We start from the raw sequence: 17,889 nt of genomic DNA, 5'->3' as shown, positions 1-17,889 counted from the left end.
ATGTATGCACCCTCATTACGTGCCTTCAACTTACAATTCCATGCTGTCTCTGCTGTATAGGTTCCTTCTGTTTGAAGGGAAGGACTTCACTGGAGTACCCAGTGTTTTTTAAACTCTTTCAAATCTACATGTATTATGACTATTCAGCAACACTTACAACCACATTGCGGCTTGTGTTATTGTTAAGTTTGTATATATACTTAATCAATACTTATGTGTTGACCTTATTTGCATTGGCTGTTTCCTACATTATAATACAGGAGGGTTGGCAAGCTGTTCTGTAGCAAAACGCTTCCCATGGGTGCAAACCCCACAGCTGATGACAGATCTGTTTTAACTTTCTATGAAGTGGCTCTCTGTCAAACCTGGGTAAGTCCGCCCCATAACAAACAGCAAATTACAGCAGCTGTAGACCAAAGCGGTTTTGCAACCCTATTCAATTGTTGCACAACAGTGCAATCCGTAAATTAGCTCCTTGTGACACAGAGGCTGAAAACAAGTTATGGTGAGTTTTCTGTTGTGGGCAGTATGACGTTTGTATACAAGGCCAAATGGATCCTGTAGCAGTGGGGATTTTCTTGTCTGCGATGCTGTTCACTGCCTATGGTTTGTAATGTGTGTAAGTGATAGAAAATGTGAATGTGTCTGCAGCTTCATCCAGAATGATGACCATGTGGATTTATGAGTGTGTGAATCATTTAATCATGGCCCTCGTCCCACTAGACCGCTCTTCCCTCCTTCTCTCAGATGCCTCTTTGTGCCCTAGGACATCACAGACCGAGTACAACGCTGATATTAGGCCTGTGGTGCAGATCTATGGCTGAATAGCACACACAGTGTACTCAATTGAATATAGGTCAAAAAGGATTTGCAAATCATTGTATTCCATTTGTATTTACAATGTACATTACAGCCCAACTTCATTGGAATTAGGGTTTGTTTATGTATGGCATTATTAGGCATGTATTTAGTGTACATTCCCAATGTTGCATAATTCCCTCTTAAAGGAAATATTAACATTGTCAACATTTTCACAACAAGCCCAAAGGAATCTCTTAACTGTAATCATTAACAATTACTTGCAATTACTACCTATTATGGCATCATGCCAACATTAGTTTTAGTAGCTTAGATAGATACATCATTTCCTCATTAGACAGTATAAGAATGACATGAGAAGGCTGGAATGTTTTTGTGAAAGTGCACATTAGTGACGTGTTTAAAGATGATTGGAATGGAGTGTAAAGATACTTAATACGGGAAGAAGCCTGAATATCCCATTCGTAATCACGATCATTTATTATGGTAATGATGTTAGTGTTATTTGACTATCTATGCACTTTGTGAAAGCATCACATCTTCAATTGGATTTTCACTTTGACCTTTTAAGGAAATGACACATCCACTTCTCCGTTTGCGCTCATTGGTGCCAGCTGTTTCTTCTTCTGCCTCTCCGTCTTTGCTCTTGCTCATGCAGTAGGCCTAGTTATAATGTAGCACCATTTGCTGAATGTGTTTTAAAAGTGGGATATTGCAGCCGCCGGAAGGGCACTCTTGACTCATCCTGTCAAACTGCTAGATTTTCAGTTTTCTGAGACCATTACTGCAGGGCTGCTAGTCTTTGCAGGTGCAGACATTCTGTCTTCACTAGCATGTCCCACATGCTCCATCTATCCTATATGGCCTATACCAAGGTCATTTACAATGGAGGGTTATGAGACCATGAAGACGTCTGACATATTTATTTTCTGAAAGGACAGATGGAAATAGGGTCACATGTTTCTTAAACCACGTGAGGCCTCAGTGTGTTAATGTTGTTTTGGATGGCATTGTATTATATTGGTTCATCTTTTATTTTGCCCAGTCTTCTAACTCACCAAGAAGGCGGCCATATAATAATTAAAAATGCCTAACTTATGCACCCTTTGATTCAGATCCACTCCTAAATTGAGCGGGTTCTTCTTTGCTTAATGCAACCCCTTTTCTCCAATTTTCAGTAAGATCGGAACAATAGTTTTTCCATAATCCTGCTGACAAAAGATAACAAACCAGACCGAAAACATAACCTCCTTGGCAGAGGTAATAACAATTTCAGAGGGCACTACAGGCCAGTGGACTGACCTCATTCCAGCTGTGCGTAGTAAACCAGGAGCTGAGATCTTTAAGACTCCTCTTCATCACCACTACAGATTATAAGGGAAAGCTGTAATCCATTCGCATTGAGCTAACAAAATCAACCTCTGCACAGATGAGCTCACAGATGTGCATTGTGCTCATCTATGTTGTGTGTATGTGTGTGTGTGACAGTGTGTGTGATGGAATGGGATAAGATAGGATGGCTTAATATAACAGTTTTTGTTCAATAGTCTATCCCCTATCCTTTGTACTGAACACACACGCACACACGCACACGCACATTTTGCACATTAAATACTGTGCCCATCTTCACAGACACCTCAAAGACACAATTACAGAAAAAGTGTAAAAACAGAGTGGGGGATCAGAGAAAAATGAAAGCAGCAGAAACGTTTTGTTCTAATCACACAAAGCCTCCTAAATAATCAAGCTTTCCTGTCTTAGAAGTTAATCTCTGAGGTCAAGTCTGCTTTATCTCTGTTCTGCAACAGTAGGGAAGAAAAGCAGCGGTTACAGACAGGTCACAGAGAAAGGGATGTAGAGAGAGAAACTGGAAAATAAATAAAAAAGAAACCAGAAAACTGCATGGTGGCCGCTGATCAATAGTCAGAAAACCTGATGAAGCCATTGGGTGCGTCTAGAAGCAGTTATTTTGGCAAATGGAGATGTTTCTTTTCCCTAGCAACAAACAAGCTGTAACAAGTTGGAAATATACACCATGCTTAAGTGTCATAAGGTCTTGCTGTCAAGAGTGATTTAAGTATAACTGAATGTTAATGGCAGCACTTGACAAATCTAAGTGATGATTGATTCACATATGGTAAATGGCATTTGTGGAAATCATTTCAGTTCTCTAAACACTTTAAAGGGATGGAGTGGTGACCAATAGCTGTCTTGAAACATTCTGCGTTTTCAGATAAACAAAATACATTTATGTTGTGCAACACTGATGTTGTTGTGGGACTGTTGACGGTTCTGTGGACTCCTTTGTTCTTTCTCTGTAGCCACATTCAAATACATGCCGTGCACATTTGTTATTCAATTCTATGTCCATGATGCCAAGGGTTAGGATCTGAAAGTATTCAAATGGTGAGAATGTACATGTGCTTTCCCTCAAGGTGCCAGTAGTCTCTGGGCTTGTTTCAACCCAGACCCCAGCTATCCGACTCTTCTGCACCCTTCCCTTATGCTCTGGGCTTTTATGTGTGAACATGTATTTGTGTATGGGAGGGTTTTGCGTCTGCCTGTATGTCTGCAAGTCCTGCTAAAGGACATTTTGGCATGTTAAAGCAGGAAAAGCACACTTGTGATTAATGGCACTAATAATTGCTACCTCTTGTAGTTTGGAGGGTGACTTTAAACCCAAGGGAAGACATCTAAAATACATTTTTTGCTTGGACATTTATCATACAACCTCCTTTCTCCTCCCTTTCTTGCTGGTGTCTTCTTTCCATAGTCAAGAGGCTTCACTAGCCCCCTCCCCCCATTCATACAACCTCCACTCCACAGTCTTACATAATCTGCGTATTGTGGTTGTAGGTCTAAAGTGTGCTGTGATGCAAAATGAAGTGTTATAATTCCTGATGTATTACCTGCTTCAGCTGCAGTGCCACTGACATGCATTGCTGATCGAGGGAGGCAGATAAAAGGGAGAGGAACAGGGAGGAGGGGGAAGAACTAATGTGAGAAGAGCTTTAAGGATGTCACCTCACCCATCAAGTCTTAACACAAATCTGCTAGCTTGACTGAATCAAGTTTACAACTTCAGAGGTCACACCATGCCTGTTTGAATGTATGGATTCCTGCTTGGAAGGGTTTGATGGCCTTATTGGCACTCATGTGTCTTTGTGGACAGTTGTAAATGTTGACAACATGTGTTTGAGATCTTACAATGATATATAATGGTTGATATTATGACATTACATACAAATAAACTTCATAGGAATCTATTTATTTGGTCGAGAATTTTGATTGATTTGATTTGAAGATTCTTCTGTGCTTTCTAGGGCAACAATATTTCTTAATAACTTCACTGCACTGCAAATAACAGGTCCTTATCAGCCCAGTATGTTATTGATGTATCTATGATATGCTCAAACTGACCTGTAATATTGGCCATGTAGGTGATTGACGCAGGTACTTGAATGATTCAGGAGTAGGAGAAAGGCTCCTTACAAGAGACCACAATGTCATTTCTGTTCATTTGAAAGAACACAGGCATACAAACAAAACCACCGAGCACCTGTTTCAGTGTTTCTCATACTGCACCAAAACATTCAGAGTCCTTTGCAGCTTCAAGCAAACTACTGTAGGACTCATAATGAATGACTGTGTAGAGAGGAAAAAGGGATGCTGGAAACCAGAGATGAGACAGAAAGAAAGGAGAGAAAGAGGCAATGAGGGCTAAAGAGAGGGGCAGTTATTTCACTCTCATGAAACAACAGAAGAGCTAAGCCGGGAGGAGAGGAGATACAGGGAAGTAAGGATGGATGGATGGATGGTTTGAGGAAAATGGGGAAGACGTGTTGGGACTTAAGATGGTGCCAGTCGGCAGCGGATGGAAGCGAGAGCTGATTTGTCTACACGGCCCTGCATTCCTGTCGGCCCGTTAGTGTGGGGAATTGGGAGAGCGAAAGAGAGAGAAATGGAAAGCGAGAGAGAGCTAGGGGCTTTGAATTTGTTCTATGAAAGCAGCTGTCAGACAGTGCCTAGCAACACCATTTAAGAAGGATTCTTGGCTGCATTTATAGTGATTACAGCAACATATCTCCGCCTTTTGATTCCGAACGAGCTTTTATGGCACAACATTGCTATAACTAGGGGGCAGTTCAGAAGGATGATCGAGTGCATATCTTCTTTGTTAACACAAAATATGTCATGTGGGCTACTTGTTAAATATAGATTAAAGGGAAATATTAAAGCTCTGCTTCACTCTCCTCATCCTTGTTGAAAACACTCCATCTTAGAATGGGATTGTTCATAGCACTCCACACTCAAATGTGTTAAGTATTAGGTTTGCAGCATTGGTTATCAGCTTAACCTGTGGAAATACAGCCTTTTGTTTGACATATTGTTATTCGGTACTATATGTAGCCAATGAATGCATTTGACATGCTCTCTAATTATCCTTTGTGTGATTATGGGCCCTAATGCTCACTGATGAATTGCTAGTGTGTCTTTGTCAGGACTTAGTCATCCTAATTGAATCCAGAGCTTCATTAAGTTCACCCTGTAAATGGCCCTCTCTGGTCACTGTTTTGTGGCCTGTATCATTGACAGAGGCCCCTCCTATTCAGGAAGTTTGCCGCAGTATAACCAAATCAGAGTGAGGCGCGGAAGGCTGGCCAGTGCGCTCTTCAACAGTCCTCCTAATGACATTAGAGCCTCTTGATCTGCACTGATGATAACACACTACAACCAATCTCAGCCTGCATCAGCACCCACTGCACAAAGGCCCAGTCCCAGCCAGTGTGTAGAGTTTCTCAGCGTATGTGTTTGAGTGACCTTACTTTGGAACCAAGGACTGCTTGAGAGCTGTACTCCCTCAAGGACTCTGCCAATCCCCACTCTCTTTGCAGCCCGGTAATGCAAGGAGACGCAATACAGAAATGATTATTTTCTGTACAGAAAACCTTCAGGAACTGCCTGACTTAAAGAAAGGGAAAGAGAAGGACTGGCAAATAATAAAAGAGATGAGCGAAGAAAGGGGATGCGCAGATGTCAGCTATTTCTCTAAAATCCAGAAGGGTCGTCCAGTTGGATCTTTGCCTAGATCCCTTCTTTGAAATGCTCTGACTCACTCTAGAATAGCAAAAAAGAGAGACAGAAAGACGGAGAGATTCCTTTGAAAATCGAAAAATGTTGTAGGTGCAGATTGTAAAACTGAATACTTTCAATAATTCAACATAATGTATTATTTGCAGCGTGTTGATGCTTGTAAACACTGGGATGATTGTTACATCTGTAATATCTGAGTCCTTCAGTCGGTTTTCTGCCATTCATATCATATGTACCCAATCCAAAAGCTTTCTTTGTAATATCAACAGCTCCGGGGTGGATTAGACCTCCTAACCTCCATCTAGACAGGGTATCTAGTGACAGTAATCCATGCTGCTAATCCACGTCTTGATGTAACCAAGGACACCCCGCCTTTCTTCCATCCTCTCTGGCCTCCTTTTTCTGTTCTGCTGCTGCCTTCCTTAGAGAGATGAGTGTGCCATCTGTTTTGTGTATCAGCAGGGGTTATCTTAGCCTGTTAGGCATGTTAGACATGATTACTCTATCATAACTTAAGTTTGTATCTATAGGCGCGTTCACACCAAGTACTTTTCCCACAAAGGTTCCTGAGAACTCTTTAGTTCTCATGAACTAAGTACAGATCACGTTCACACCGGAAATTAGTTTCTGGGGGTGGATTAGGAAAATGAAGCCGCTGACGTCACTTCTTCTTCTTCTGCTTTGGGTTTACTGGCAGGCCGCAAACAACTTCACAGTGTATACTGCCGCGCAAAATCACCGGCCGCGCAAAATCCCCGGCCGCCCAAAATCCCCGGCCGCCCAAAATCCCCGGCCGGAAGTCCCCGGAGTTGGGGAAGGCTTCAGTAGAAGCTGCTGGGACTCCCAGCAGCTTCTACTGAAGCCTTCCGAGTAAACGGCCAGAACGCCGACACCTCCTCATCTTCACCGCTCCCATGTTTTATTTTGTGTTGTCATAAGTTAGTCTCTCTACGTTTCTGCGCTGGGCTAATGCTTCACAAAAGTTTTTGGGAGTTTGACGGGGCGCGGTTTGCATTCCGCCCAGCCAATCAGACACAGGAACCTTTTTCTCCCACGCAAGTCCCTGCTCTCTAGCAGGGACTGAAAAGGGGGTAAAAAAGGTTTAGTTCCTGGGACTTTTTGGTGTGAACGCAACTAAATCGTAGTTCTCAGGAACCTTTGTGGGAAAAGTACTTGGTGTGAACGCGCCTTATGTGTCTGTTCATACACGTGTGTGAGAATGGATCGTAATCACATTTGAGTTGTTTCCTGACGGACACACACAGCATTGAGTCCGGTCAGGTAGGGCAGCACGTGAAGTGGTGTAGGGCGTGGTTTGGGATTGGGCCTGAGTGTGAGCGTTTGTGACTGTGATTATGCTCTGAGTGCAGGGACATTGTTTTCCTCCACTTGCAGTGTGTGGCTGCAATGCAGACTGACGCGTGTTCTTCTGATCAGTGCCAGAGCCCAGCAGGGGAGAGGGGTGGAGGGAGGTTAGGGGGGGGGGGGGGGCTTCACCACTCCAGTCAGTACATCCACTGATCTGGGACGCACAGCTCTGTCTGCTTGTTTTCCTTTCATTCTATTGCCTCTGTGTCACTGTGTTTCTCTCTGTCTTTTCTATCTTACTCTGCCTCCCTCACTCCAATTTATCTTTCTTTTCCAACTTTTCTCTTCCCATGTCTACCAATTCTTGATTGTATACTACTACTACTACTACTACTACTACTACTACTACTACTACTACTACTACTACTACTACTACTACTACTACTACTACTACTACTACTACTACTACTACTACTACTACTACTACTACTACTACTCACAACCCAATGCTTATAATAACCCAGACCAATGGCTTCTGCAATCACATGAAAAAAGTCTTAACTGATGCAAAATCCTTAATTATAACTGCCCCTCCACTGTAGGCTATGAGAGATGGAACCAAGCTACCAAGCAGACGTCATATTAGCAGTTTAGGCGTATCATTTGAGCAGGTGGATAGCCTGAAGCAGTGAGAGCCTAAACAAGTACTACAACAGCTATCAACCACCATGAACCTTTCTATCTGATAACATGTCAACCAGAAACAAACATGCCCGTAATACACAGCCATGTCTGACAAAAGAATCCCCAGAGAGCAAAAGCCATTAAAGGACTTGTAATAATGAGGATTATGACCCAAAAAGAATCAATCCCTAGGATATTGTAAATCATATCACAATTGCAATATCAGTCAAAAAGAATGGTAATTATGTATTCTTTCCAATCGTGCAACCCTACTCTGTCTGCACTGTATAGGTAGCTGCCCTCATTGCTCCTCAAACATTGCTCTCTATGACCACATTAAACACGACAGGACTGACATAACTCCAACCTTTTAGGTACTGCAAGGGCCTTGAAATGAGCTATTTCCCTTTATTACACTTCACTATTCTCTACATTCTGCTCTCTCTTACATCTCTGTCATCATTGTGCTCCTGTGCTGCATTAAAGCCTTGTTATGCAGTTGTCTTAATTGTCTCAGTGCACCAGCAACTGTCATTCAATCACATTCTTTCACCCACTGACAGATTACCTTAGATACGTATAGTTTTCTTCCTTTATGAATATAAAGGATTATGCGTAATTAACGTACTCACTCATAATCTCCTAATCCTATTTTACTCCTAGTGTTTTTTATGAATGTGTTAAATTATTTAAAAACATTTGGACACTGAGAAGTTAAGCTGTTTACCAAAGACTTTGACAGTTTCCTCTCCATTCCAAGTAATTTCTTACACATAAATGCCTCCCCTCTTCCAGGCTATAAATAGCAGGGGATTATTTTGTCAACGCTTGCTTTTTGTTGTTGTGTCTCCTCAAATTGTCATGTCTGGCCTTGGCTCTCCATTACACAATCATTGCCAAACCAAAATGGCTCATGACATATCCATAATACAGTAGCTTTTGTCCATGGAATTAGCTTTGCAGCCTCAAAATACTTTGTCTGAAACAGAGCAATTTATAGCAGTGTATCTGTGAACCTTACAGGGTGTTTGTGACTTTTCTGAACTTTTGAGCAATTTCTAACAGCCAGACTAAACGTATGTGTTGGAGACGAAACTGAATCGTCATTTGTTTTGGAGCTGGGGCATATTTGATCCATTTGCCAACACATTTCTGGTGTCCAGCCTCGACGATGCAACTTCACCTGAGCTTAGACACTTTCTCTTCACTTCTCTTCAAAAGCCACATTTCACTTTCTGCACTGAACACATGATAATACCCTCCCTTTTTTGGGCTGTATTTTTACAGTTATGATGCGATTGCGCCTGGCCTGAAGGCGTTTAAAAACACAACACAGGAAAAAGAGAAAATAGAAATATCCCAATTATTTTATGACTACAAGACTTACACCCAGTTTTCCGTCTCACAGATGGAAATAATGCACACAAACAGACACACACAAACAGGGTTGTTTTTGCCCACAGTTCCAACGATCCTGGAAGTGTATGTCTGGAAAAGAGTGTGGTGCTAATCATGAATTCATTAGCACTCATTGTCTATAGGGCTGTTAATGTGTGATCGTGTGGGTGTGGGTGTGTGTGTGTGTGTGTGTGTGTGTGTGTGTGTGTGTGTATGTGTGTGTTAGATATTTGAGTAAATCTTGAAGCTAGCCCAGAGCAGTTAGCGAGACACACAGGTCACAGAACTTGAAGCCATGCTACCTTTTTGCATCTGCCAGATTCTTGAACAGGTCTGTTGTTGACATATTTACAACATTAGATAGTAACGGTTGTTTCTTTAAACTCCCATCAGTCCAAGTATGCATAAATAATCATTTTTAAAATATTGCTGAAATATTTTACGACAACCCTAATTAGAGGTAATTTTTCTGTCACGCCATAATTTGCACTTTTTCCTCAAACCTCATCAACACTAATGGCACGCAACTGCATAAAGATACTGTGTGTGTGTGTGTGTGTGTGTGTGTGTGTGTGTGTGTGTGTGTGTGTGTGTGTGTGTGTGTGTGTGTGTGTGTGTGTGTGTGTGTGTGTGTGTGTTTCTGATGTGTAAATCCTCAGATCCAAAGCAAGCTTCAATTAATGGCGCTTGATGATCTGAAGGCAAACTAAACGAGCTTCCTCCCCAAACCCCCCCCCCCCCCCCCCCCCCCCCTTCTTTCCTCTCCGACTCTTTTCTATTAATAATAACTGCTGAATAAAGTTGTCTGTGAATTTCAGAGGAACACTTTGTTATGGCTGTCCCTCCTGCTAGGTAAATGAGAGGTGGGCGCTCCAGTGCTGTTCCCTTTTTGAAAGATGAATTTTCAGATCCACTTTTTTTTAACAATATGGCTGCCCTTTCTAGGGTAACAGCAGCAGCTTTCACTAGCTCCTTTTTCTAAACCTGTCTCTTTTGCGTGCACTTTCTCTTAGTAGGAGGACCAAATCATAGAAACACTTTTCAGCACAATTGACCTGCTGCACCAATTTGGTGAATGTGGTAATGATTTTTTTTTCTGACTCCAAATGTGTAGATTTGGGGTTTTGGGTTTAGTTTACTTACTGAAACAAATGTTTTGCATGTCAAGGAGTTTCAAGTGAAGGGTCATTTTGATATTAGTGTTTATCCTAAACTCGGTCTCTCCCTTTACGTCATGGTAATGATTGCACTTTGACTTTCACACGCATCGGAGCATAAATGCACACACCTGTCGACGTGTCACCTTTTCTATCTCTGTATCGGTTTTTATCCCTCTCATCGTCCTCTCTGGTCCTCTTATCATGTGTGGAGAGGCTGTCTGCTCTTTCTCTCTCTCTGCCTGCCAGCTGATGGAGGGGAGATTGGTAAGATTGCAGTGAGGTTGCGTTTGACACCACAACTTGTGATTGCTTGGATATGAACTTGAGATGAGATATGTGGCTGGATAATGTCAGGTAGAACCATCATTTATTGGTGACAGCATATTGATTCCCAATACATTTATATATGTCTAATTGGAACGTTATGCCAGAATGAATGAAAAACAAAAAATAATTTTTGAGCCATAAGGTTTTAGCTACACCATTAAATATCGGAATTAGTCGTATTTCTATATACATCTTTTTTTTTTATATCTTTGCCCTTTTCTTTCTTGGAGTTCAATGCAACAATGACCTTCTTCCGTAAAACCGTAATTTTTGCTGATCAAGATTTACACAGAGTTTTTAAATGCACCTCTCATACAACATGTCAATTCATTGTTGCTTATTCAAATTGAAAAGAAAATGTGTTATTAAGTATATTATTTTTACACATTGCTAGAACATGCAGTCAGGACAGGTTTTCCATTCTTGTGTGTGCATGTGTAAAACTCATATCTGGATACTACCCAGGTTAACACCTATCCTCATGGTATGGAGTTTGACTTCGGAGAGGGGCCTAATGAGCAGGCGACACACACAGGGGACCACCGTGTTTACAGGAAATGCTGTAGGGTCCCCTTGATAATCTCTGCTGGTGTGTGTCTTATGCGGTGTGCTGGCTGCTTTGACGGTATAGATAGAACAGTTCTACTCGGCCACAACATGCAAAATGTTCACTAAATTGGCATGGTTTCACATGTGTGTGCCTGTCTGCTGTGGTGGGACGTTTAATGCTGAGACTTTACAAATGAACGAAGGACTATAGGGAAGCTCATTTCTGCAATCGCTTGCATTTCCTCCCTAATTGTTCCTCTTCTGCCCATAAACCACCTACTTTGTGTGCGTGTGCATGTTTCTGTGTGAGTGTGTGTGTGTAGTTATAGATAGAAAGAAAGTCCTTTTCTCTCTGCTAGCAGTGTCAGCAGGTGAGCTACCCTATTGGGAGAGAAGAGAGAAATCGCCAAAGCATGCAAATTGCTACTCCAAGGGGAGAATCAATTAGGTGCATAGCGGCTGTAACAGAAAGGCATAGAGGGGCGTAGAGGAGCAGGGGTCCATGCAGAGAGATGGTGCAGAGCCATGCTGATCACCTCCTCTGAGACCATGCATTACTCCTCCTCTTCTGTCCTCTTCTTCAATCCATGGACTCATCCTATTGGCTAAAGCTCTCCCTCTACACTGCCTTTTAAACCTCTGCTGTGCCTCAGCCTGTGACATTTTTCTGTCTAGCCCATTTCTTTTTCTTGTCTCAAGTGTGTGGCCTCTTCACCCGTTTTCCTCATTATTCTTTGTTAAATTGCTGCGCTATAATCTGTGCGAGATAATGTATATCATTTGCATAATGTTTATCTATCAATACCATGTAAATGTTACCTTGAATGTGTAGCAATGTTTTGCTCAGGTTTGTGTTCCTGTTGTTCACTGGGTTTTCTTTCTTCCCTCTTTAGGTACATGATGTCCTCAATCTCAAGAGAGGCTTGATCTTGATTGGCCTACAGCACTGGACTGTGCCTCCTTCCCTCTCCTCACCACTCCCAGCCTGAGAACAGCCATGATGTCCCTAACGAGGACACGGACCTGCTTTTTTGTATACTGCTTCCTGTCCAGTCTGGAGCTTCCTGTGACATCACAAACCGTGGTGCATGCCGCACAAGCCCACAGTGCCGGCTCCCAGGTGATCACAGCATCCCTTCAGGAGGACGAGTATGCATCATTTCATGCTGAGAACCCTGCATGGAAATTCAACCATATTGCAGTGGACTATCGCAATGGCAATGTCTATTTGGGAGCTGTTAATCGCATATACAAACTGTCCCCCAGCCTGGAGGTCCAGGTGTCCCATGAGACTGGTCCAGATGAAGACAACCGCAAGTGCTACCCACCCCGTATTGTACAGCCCTGCAGTGAGCCGTTATCGCTCACCAACAATGTCAACAAGATGCTCCTGATGGACTATCGGGAGAACCGGCTGCTAGCGTGTGGCAGCCTCTACCAGGGCATCTGCAAACTCCTCCGCCTAGATGACCTCTTCAAACTGGGTGAGCCCTTCCACAAGAAGGAGCACTACCTCTCCGGTGTCAACGAGAGTGGCTCTGTGTTTGGCGTCATTGTGTCATATGGGAATGCCTCTCCAGACATGCTCTTTATAGCCACAGCAGTGGATGGCAAACCAGAGTACTTCCCTACCATCTCTAGCCGCAAGTTGGCCAGAAACTCTGAGGAAGATGGCATGTTTGCCTATGTCTTCCACGATGAGTTTGTGGCCTCTATGATTAAAATCCCTTCAGACACCTTCACTGTCATCCCAGACTTTGACATATACTACATTTATGGCTTTGCCAGTGGGAACTTTGTGTACTTCCTGACTTTGCAGCCAGAAATGGGGAACGGGCCAACTACTGGATCCTCTACTGGTCGGGAACAGGTGTACACCTCCAAGATAGTCCGCCTCTGCAAGGCTGACACCGCCTTTAACTCCTACGTGGAGGTCCCTATTGGATGCATTAGTGGCAACGTTGAGTACCGATTACTCGAGGCGGCCTACCTCTCCAAAGCTGGTGCTATCCTGGCACGCTCACTAGATGTGGAACCGGATGATGATGTTTTGTTCACCATTTTCTCAAAAGGCCAAAAGAGGCGTCCACGTCAGGCGTCGCAGGACTCTGCACTGTGTGTCTTCTCTCTGCGAAAGATCAATGAGAAAATCAAGGAGAGGCTGCAGTCGTGCTACAAGGGTGAAGGCACACTGGACCTGGCCTGGCTCAAAGTCAAAGATATTCCCTGCAGCAGTGCGGTGAGTACTACTACAATGCCCACAAACACATTTTGTGACTTTCAGACACATTTACACATCACCAAATGTAATGTTACTTGGGAGATTTACACTTGATTGGTAGTTCTTTTTTATTCCACACATACTTTACAGACACATACATTACTCACTGTTCCTAATCTGTCAGATTAGCAGGCGTCCAGCAGTTCTGTTTAAAGTAGCGTTTATCAAACCCATTTAAGAGAAGAGCACTTAAACAGACTGCATATAGAAAAAACAAACACTGGTGATTTCTTATTGTTAGAATAGTTTCTGATCACAGGTGAGTCTTTCTGGAGGATAATCAGTTGTGAAGGCTCTTTATTGTAAATATAATGAGCCATGGTGCACTGCAGGAGGCCTTCCTGAACACTGTTCGTAGGTGGGTTCATGCTCCATCCCATTATGATGTGACATTAACTATCCACTGCCTCTTCTAATCTGCTCCCTCTTTAAACAGTGCAGCTGAATGCTCAGCCAAATTACCATAATTCCGTTCTCCATAACAGCATTACAAATTCAGTGATTCAGTTCATTTCATTTTCTCACTTTGTGCACATAAAAAACAAGGTTCAATCGGGTGTTACATGTTTAGACCAGCTTCACAAGCAGCCAAGCAGTTTCATGCATGTTTTTTTCTTATACTCATTACATCATTAATACAAGCTGTCAACCTCAAGAAAGACAAGATATCCATGATCAGAGCCCATTTGTTAGTTAACATGCTCCTATGTGAACCACGACCTCCCATTTTGAATTCAGAGAGGTGTAGATGATCTATGTGTCTATGTTAACGTAGCAGAGCACTCTGATGTGGTCTGTTTTTCAGCACATATATCAATTCAATGTGTATTGATTCAAATGGTTGGCTGAGCCATTTTGCTTTAGATTTTTAAAGTATATTTTCTTTAACTAAGTAGCCTATAGATAATCCATTCAATGTAGCCTACATTATTTATGTATTTGATATAATGAAGACCGTTGCATTCATTGCAATGCAATTTTTTCCTCAAGAAATACACTAATTGGAAAGACAAATGGTATATTCCTTACTCCTGCCAGTCATTCTTTTAATCCACAAATGAGAATTTATAAATCTACAAAATACTACAAGCTAAAATGTGTTCGCTTGGTCATGGCAATACTGTATTTTAGAAAAAAATAAATGTGATCCTCTCACTGCGCCTCTGTCCATATTATTCTGACCTTAGCCATGCACTATCTGGAGACATTATGAAGTTGACCCTCTCTTGTGTTTGGTTCTGAAATCACAGTGTTTATCTATTACTCGTCGTCTCTGGCACGGCACACGTGCCGAGGCGCTTTTGTCTGCTGCTTGAGGGCCTGATAAATCATGCTTGGGGTGTAGCTGTCAGCAGGGAGAGGAAGTGTGAGGGAGCACACAGGGGTTAGCGCTGAGGAATGATGCCATTTCAGCATGCGCCACACTATCGCCACCGCCACCGCATAAATTATACCCTGCTGAACAAGTGACGGTGGACTCTGCAGGAGATAGATGAGTTGTGACACACACACATACACACACGCCTGCCTCCACTTGTAAGTATGGCTACTGCAGAGATGGAGGTGGAGCTTTTAAAGCCAGAGAGAGGCTCTTCAAAAAAGTAGCGATATTAATAGTGATAAATACGTTATATATGAAAGATTTATACGATAATTTATTTAAATGTAGATTATTATGTGTTGCTTTAGAGTGGATGCTACAGTTATAAATGAGGTGTCATGGACAAATGCACACATAGATCAGGGGCCTATTGCTTGAGCATTAGTAAATGAGTCGATGTAAATAAAGGCAATATATTTCCTATGATTGTTTTCACAGGGAGAATATGTTTAGATTTACAACTCTCATATCCTTTATGTGTCTGTGATGGATGGTTAGACTTTATAATATCTCCTGCGTTTATATGTTTTATTACATTGTCACATTCTTTTGAACATACTATCTCAGGTATGTCTTGAGGGAATTTCTTCAAACTTGTCCGGGATTAATTCAAATTTAGTGGCAAAAATATCAAGGTCAGCGTGACATCACAAAACTCATATTTTGTCCATTGCTCAATAATCTTTATGCTGCTTATGACAATTTCACACAAATATTGAAGTAATTACATTTTCATAAAGTTGTAAACTACAAGTGGACTGCTTAGCAGACACATAAAAGCACTAGGCAGTAATTCTAGTTTTATGAATCGTTGGTTGTCATTCACTAATTCATGTCATTGATGCATCACTGGAAGCGCAGTGTCTCTGATATCATCTGGAATGTAGTTTGCGCTCAGTGTTCACTACCTCTCCATTCTGGGTCTCCCTTCCCTGGTGCAGAGAGCAGAAATGTATACACAGCAGGACAAATGCGCACACCATTTCTGTATACAACCAAACAAGGTTTCTCAGGATATTTTGTGAAATCAAGGGTGCTTGTTTGGTTCTGGCACTCATAAAAAACACTAACTAAGGAATCCCACAACCACATACATATCAAATGTGTTTTTTACCCACTCGCATCATGTTAAAGAATCATTAAAAAGGGATTAAGGATAGGATTTAGACTAAAGATTGTATTTAAAGATTGCTATGTTAAACTATCATTGTTAATGTACACTGTATGTGAAAAATGAAGACATGTTTCTTTCAGATCGTACTCAGAATATTAGAACAATAAGATATATTATGTATAGTACAAAGTACAGATTTAGAAGATTAAGAATTTGTAACTTTTATATTAGCAGCTCACTACCATCAACTGAATGGATTTAAACATATATATTTTGAGGTATCAACGTTGTTGGGACGAGATACAATGAAATCATCAGAGTAGGTGGATGTGTTCAAGGACACTATAAACACTCACTCCCCTTAGACCTTTGCTGCTACACCATCTTTAACAGGCTTTCAGTCGGAGTGGGATGGATGGAAAGAGGGAGAAGTTGAGAAGAAAAAGTATGTAGAGAGTGGTGTTATGGGTGAGAGCAATCGAGAGGATGGATGATGAGAGGGTGAGTGAGGGTGGATGCTTCCTCTCTCCCCCAAATGGCCCCGCTTGGCTGAGCCCCATAATGCGTGCTCAACAGTATAAGTCTGCAAAGGGCCTGCATCCATAGATCATTGTGAAGTGGCATTTGACCTATAAAAAAAAAATGCTGCCTGCTCCCACCATGTTCACTGTGTCAGCAGAAAAAAAACAGAACAACAAAACAGCGGGATCGCAATAAATTCCCTCTCTGCTCTCTTTCCTCTCATCCTTGATTCATTGCTCGGTGCCTCTGTCGCTCTTCTTTCACTTTTTGCCTGTCCTCCTCATGTTCTTATAAAAAAAGTTAGCACCATCTTTTCATTGTCTGTTATGCTTTCCATCCGTGTGTGTGTCCTTCTCTCCCCTTTATTATTCCTTACAAAGCTTTCCATGAGCACAGTGGGAAGTGTTGTCCCTCACCCTCCCTCTAAACATGGAGGAGAAAATTACAAGGTCCCTGACAGGCCACGGCCATCCCCTCATCCCTTCTGCTAATGATCATTAATTACATGTCATTAACTAACATGCCACGGGCTATTCTTCCACATTTGTCACGTGCTATCGACTTCACATTCTGAATTCACTCCAATTAATTAGATTATTCTACTCGGTCGCCGCTGTTTCTTTGAGTATTTTCCTTGATCTCTCTCACATTCCCCCCCCAACACACACACTCATCCCTACCACGTTTCATCGTTCACTTGAAAGAAACTCTTCAATAGGACATTCTCTGCCTTCCCACCCATGCTCATATTTCATGTTATTGCCTCTTTTCTGACTTCTTTTGGTTCAGTTTGACCAACCTTTTGAATGGTGTTGTCTCCTGAGCCGACTATCTCCATCCCTCCTCCTGATTGCGAGGCATAATCAGCGGCTGATGAGCCAGTCTAGGCCACATCCTCAGGAAGGGATGGCTAGTGGATTCATTAAGAACATCCAGACAGCACCTCCTCTCCTCCACTTCACCCCACTCCATCCACATATCCGCTATCCTGCCTGGTGCCTGGCTCGCTAATTAAATCTCCATACATGATGCCACTTGCTAAAGGTCAGAATCCATCACAATATCATTATTCTGTGATTAAACAAATGTCTCCTGCTTCCTACACTACTCTCTGCCGGCTGCCCTCGGCTTGAAAATAATAAATGAATCGAGGTACATTCATTTGTTTGCCGTGTTATTTTTGCCTTTTGTCAAGCTCCTAGAAACAGTTTTGTTTGCCCAGTCTTTCTAATTCTATTACTCCCCAGTAAGC

General features: G+C 42.2%; 1 protein-coding gene across 1 annotated transcript in view; it reads left to right on the top strand.

Moving 5' to 3' along the window:
• The window catches only part of plxna4 (plexin A4), a gene marked incomplete at its 3' end in the record, with an annotated part of 211,080 nt that overhangs the window by 9,393 nt on the left and 183,798 nt on the right, over positions 1-17,889 (top strand). Inside the window, exon 2 of the mRNA XM_034218841.1 lies at positions 12,233-13,578. Within this exon, the coding sequence (XP_034074732.1) occupies positions 12,337-13,578 (1,242 nt within the window). The remainder of the gene's footprint in view (positions 1-12,232; positions 13,579-17,889) is intronic.

This window comes from Gymnodraco acuticeps, unplaced genomic scaffold, assembly GCF_902827175.1.
Source record: "Gymnodraco acuticeps unplaced genomic scaffold, fGymAcu1.1, whole genome shotgun sequence".
In the NCBI taxonomy this organism is placed as follows: domain Eukaryota; kingdom Metazoa; phylum Chordata; class Actinopteri; order Perciformes; family Bathydraconidae; genus Gymnodraco; species Gymnodraco acuticeps.
Note: the sequence above shows the minus strand (reverse complement) of the source record. Positions and strands in the feature narration are given on the sequence as shown.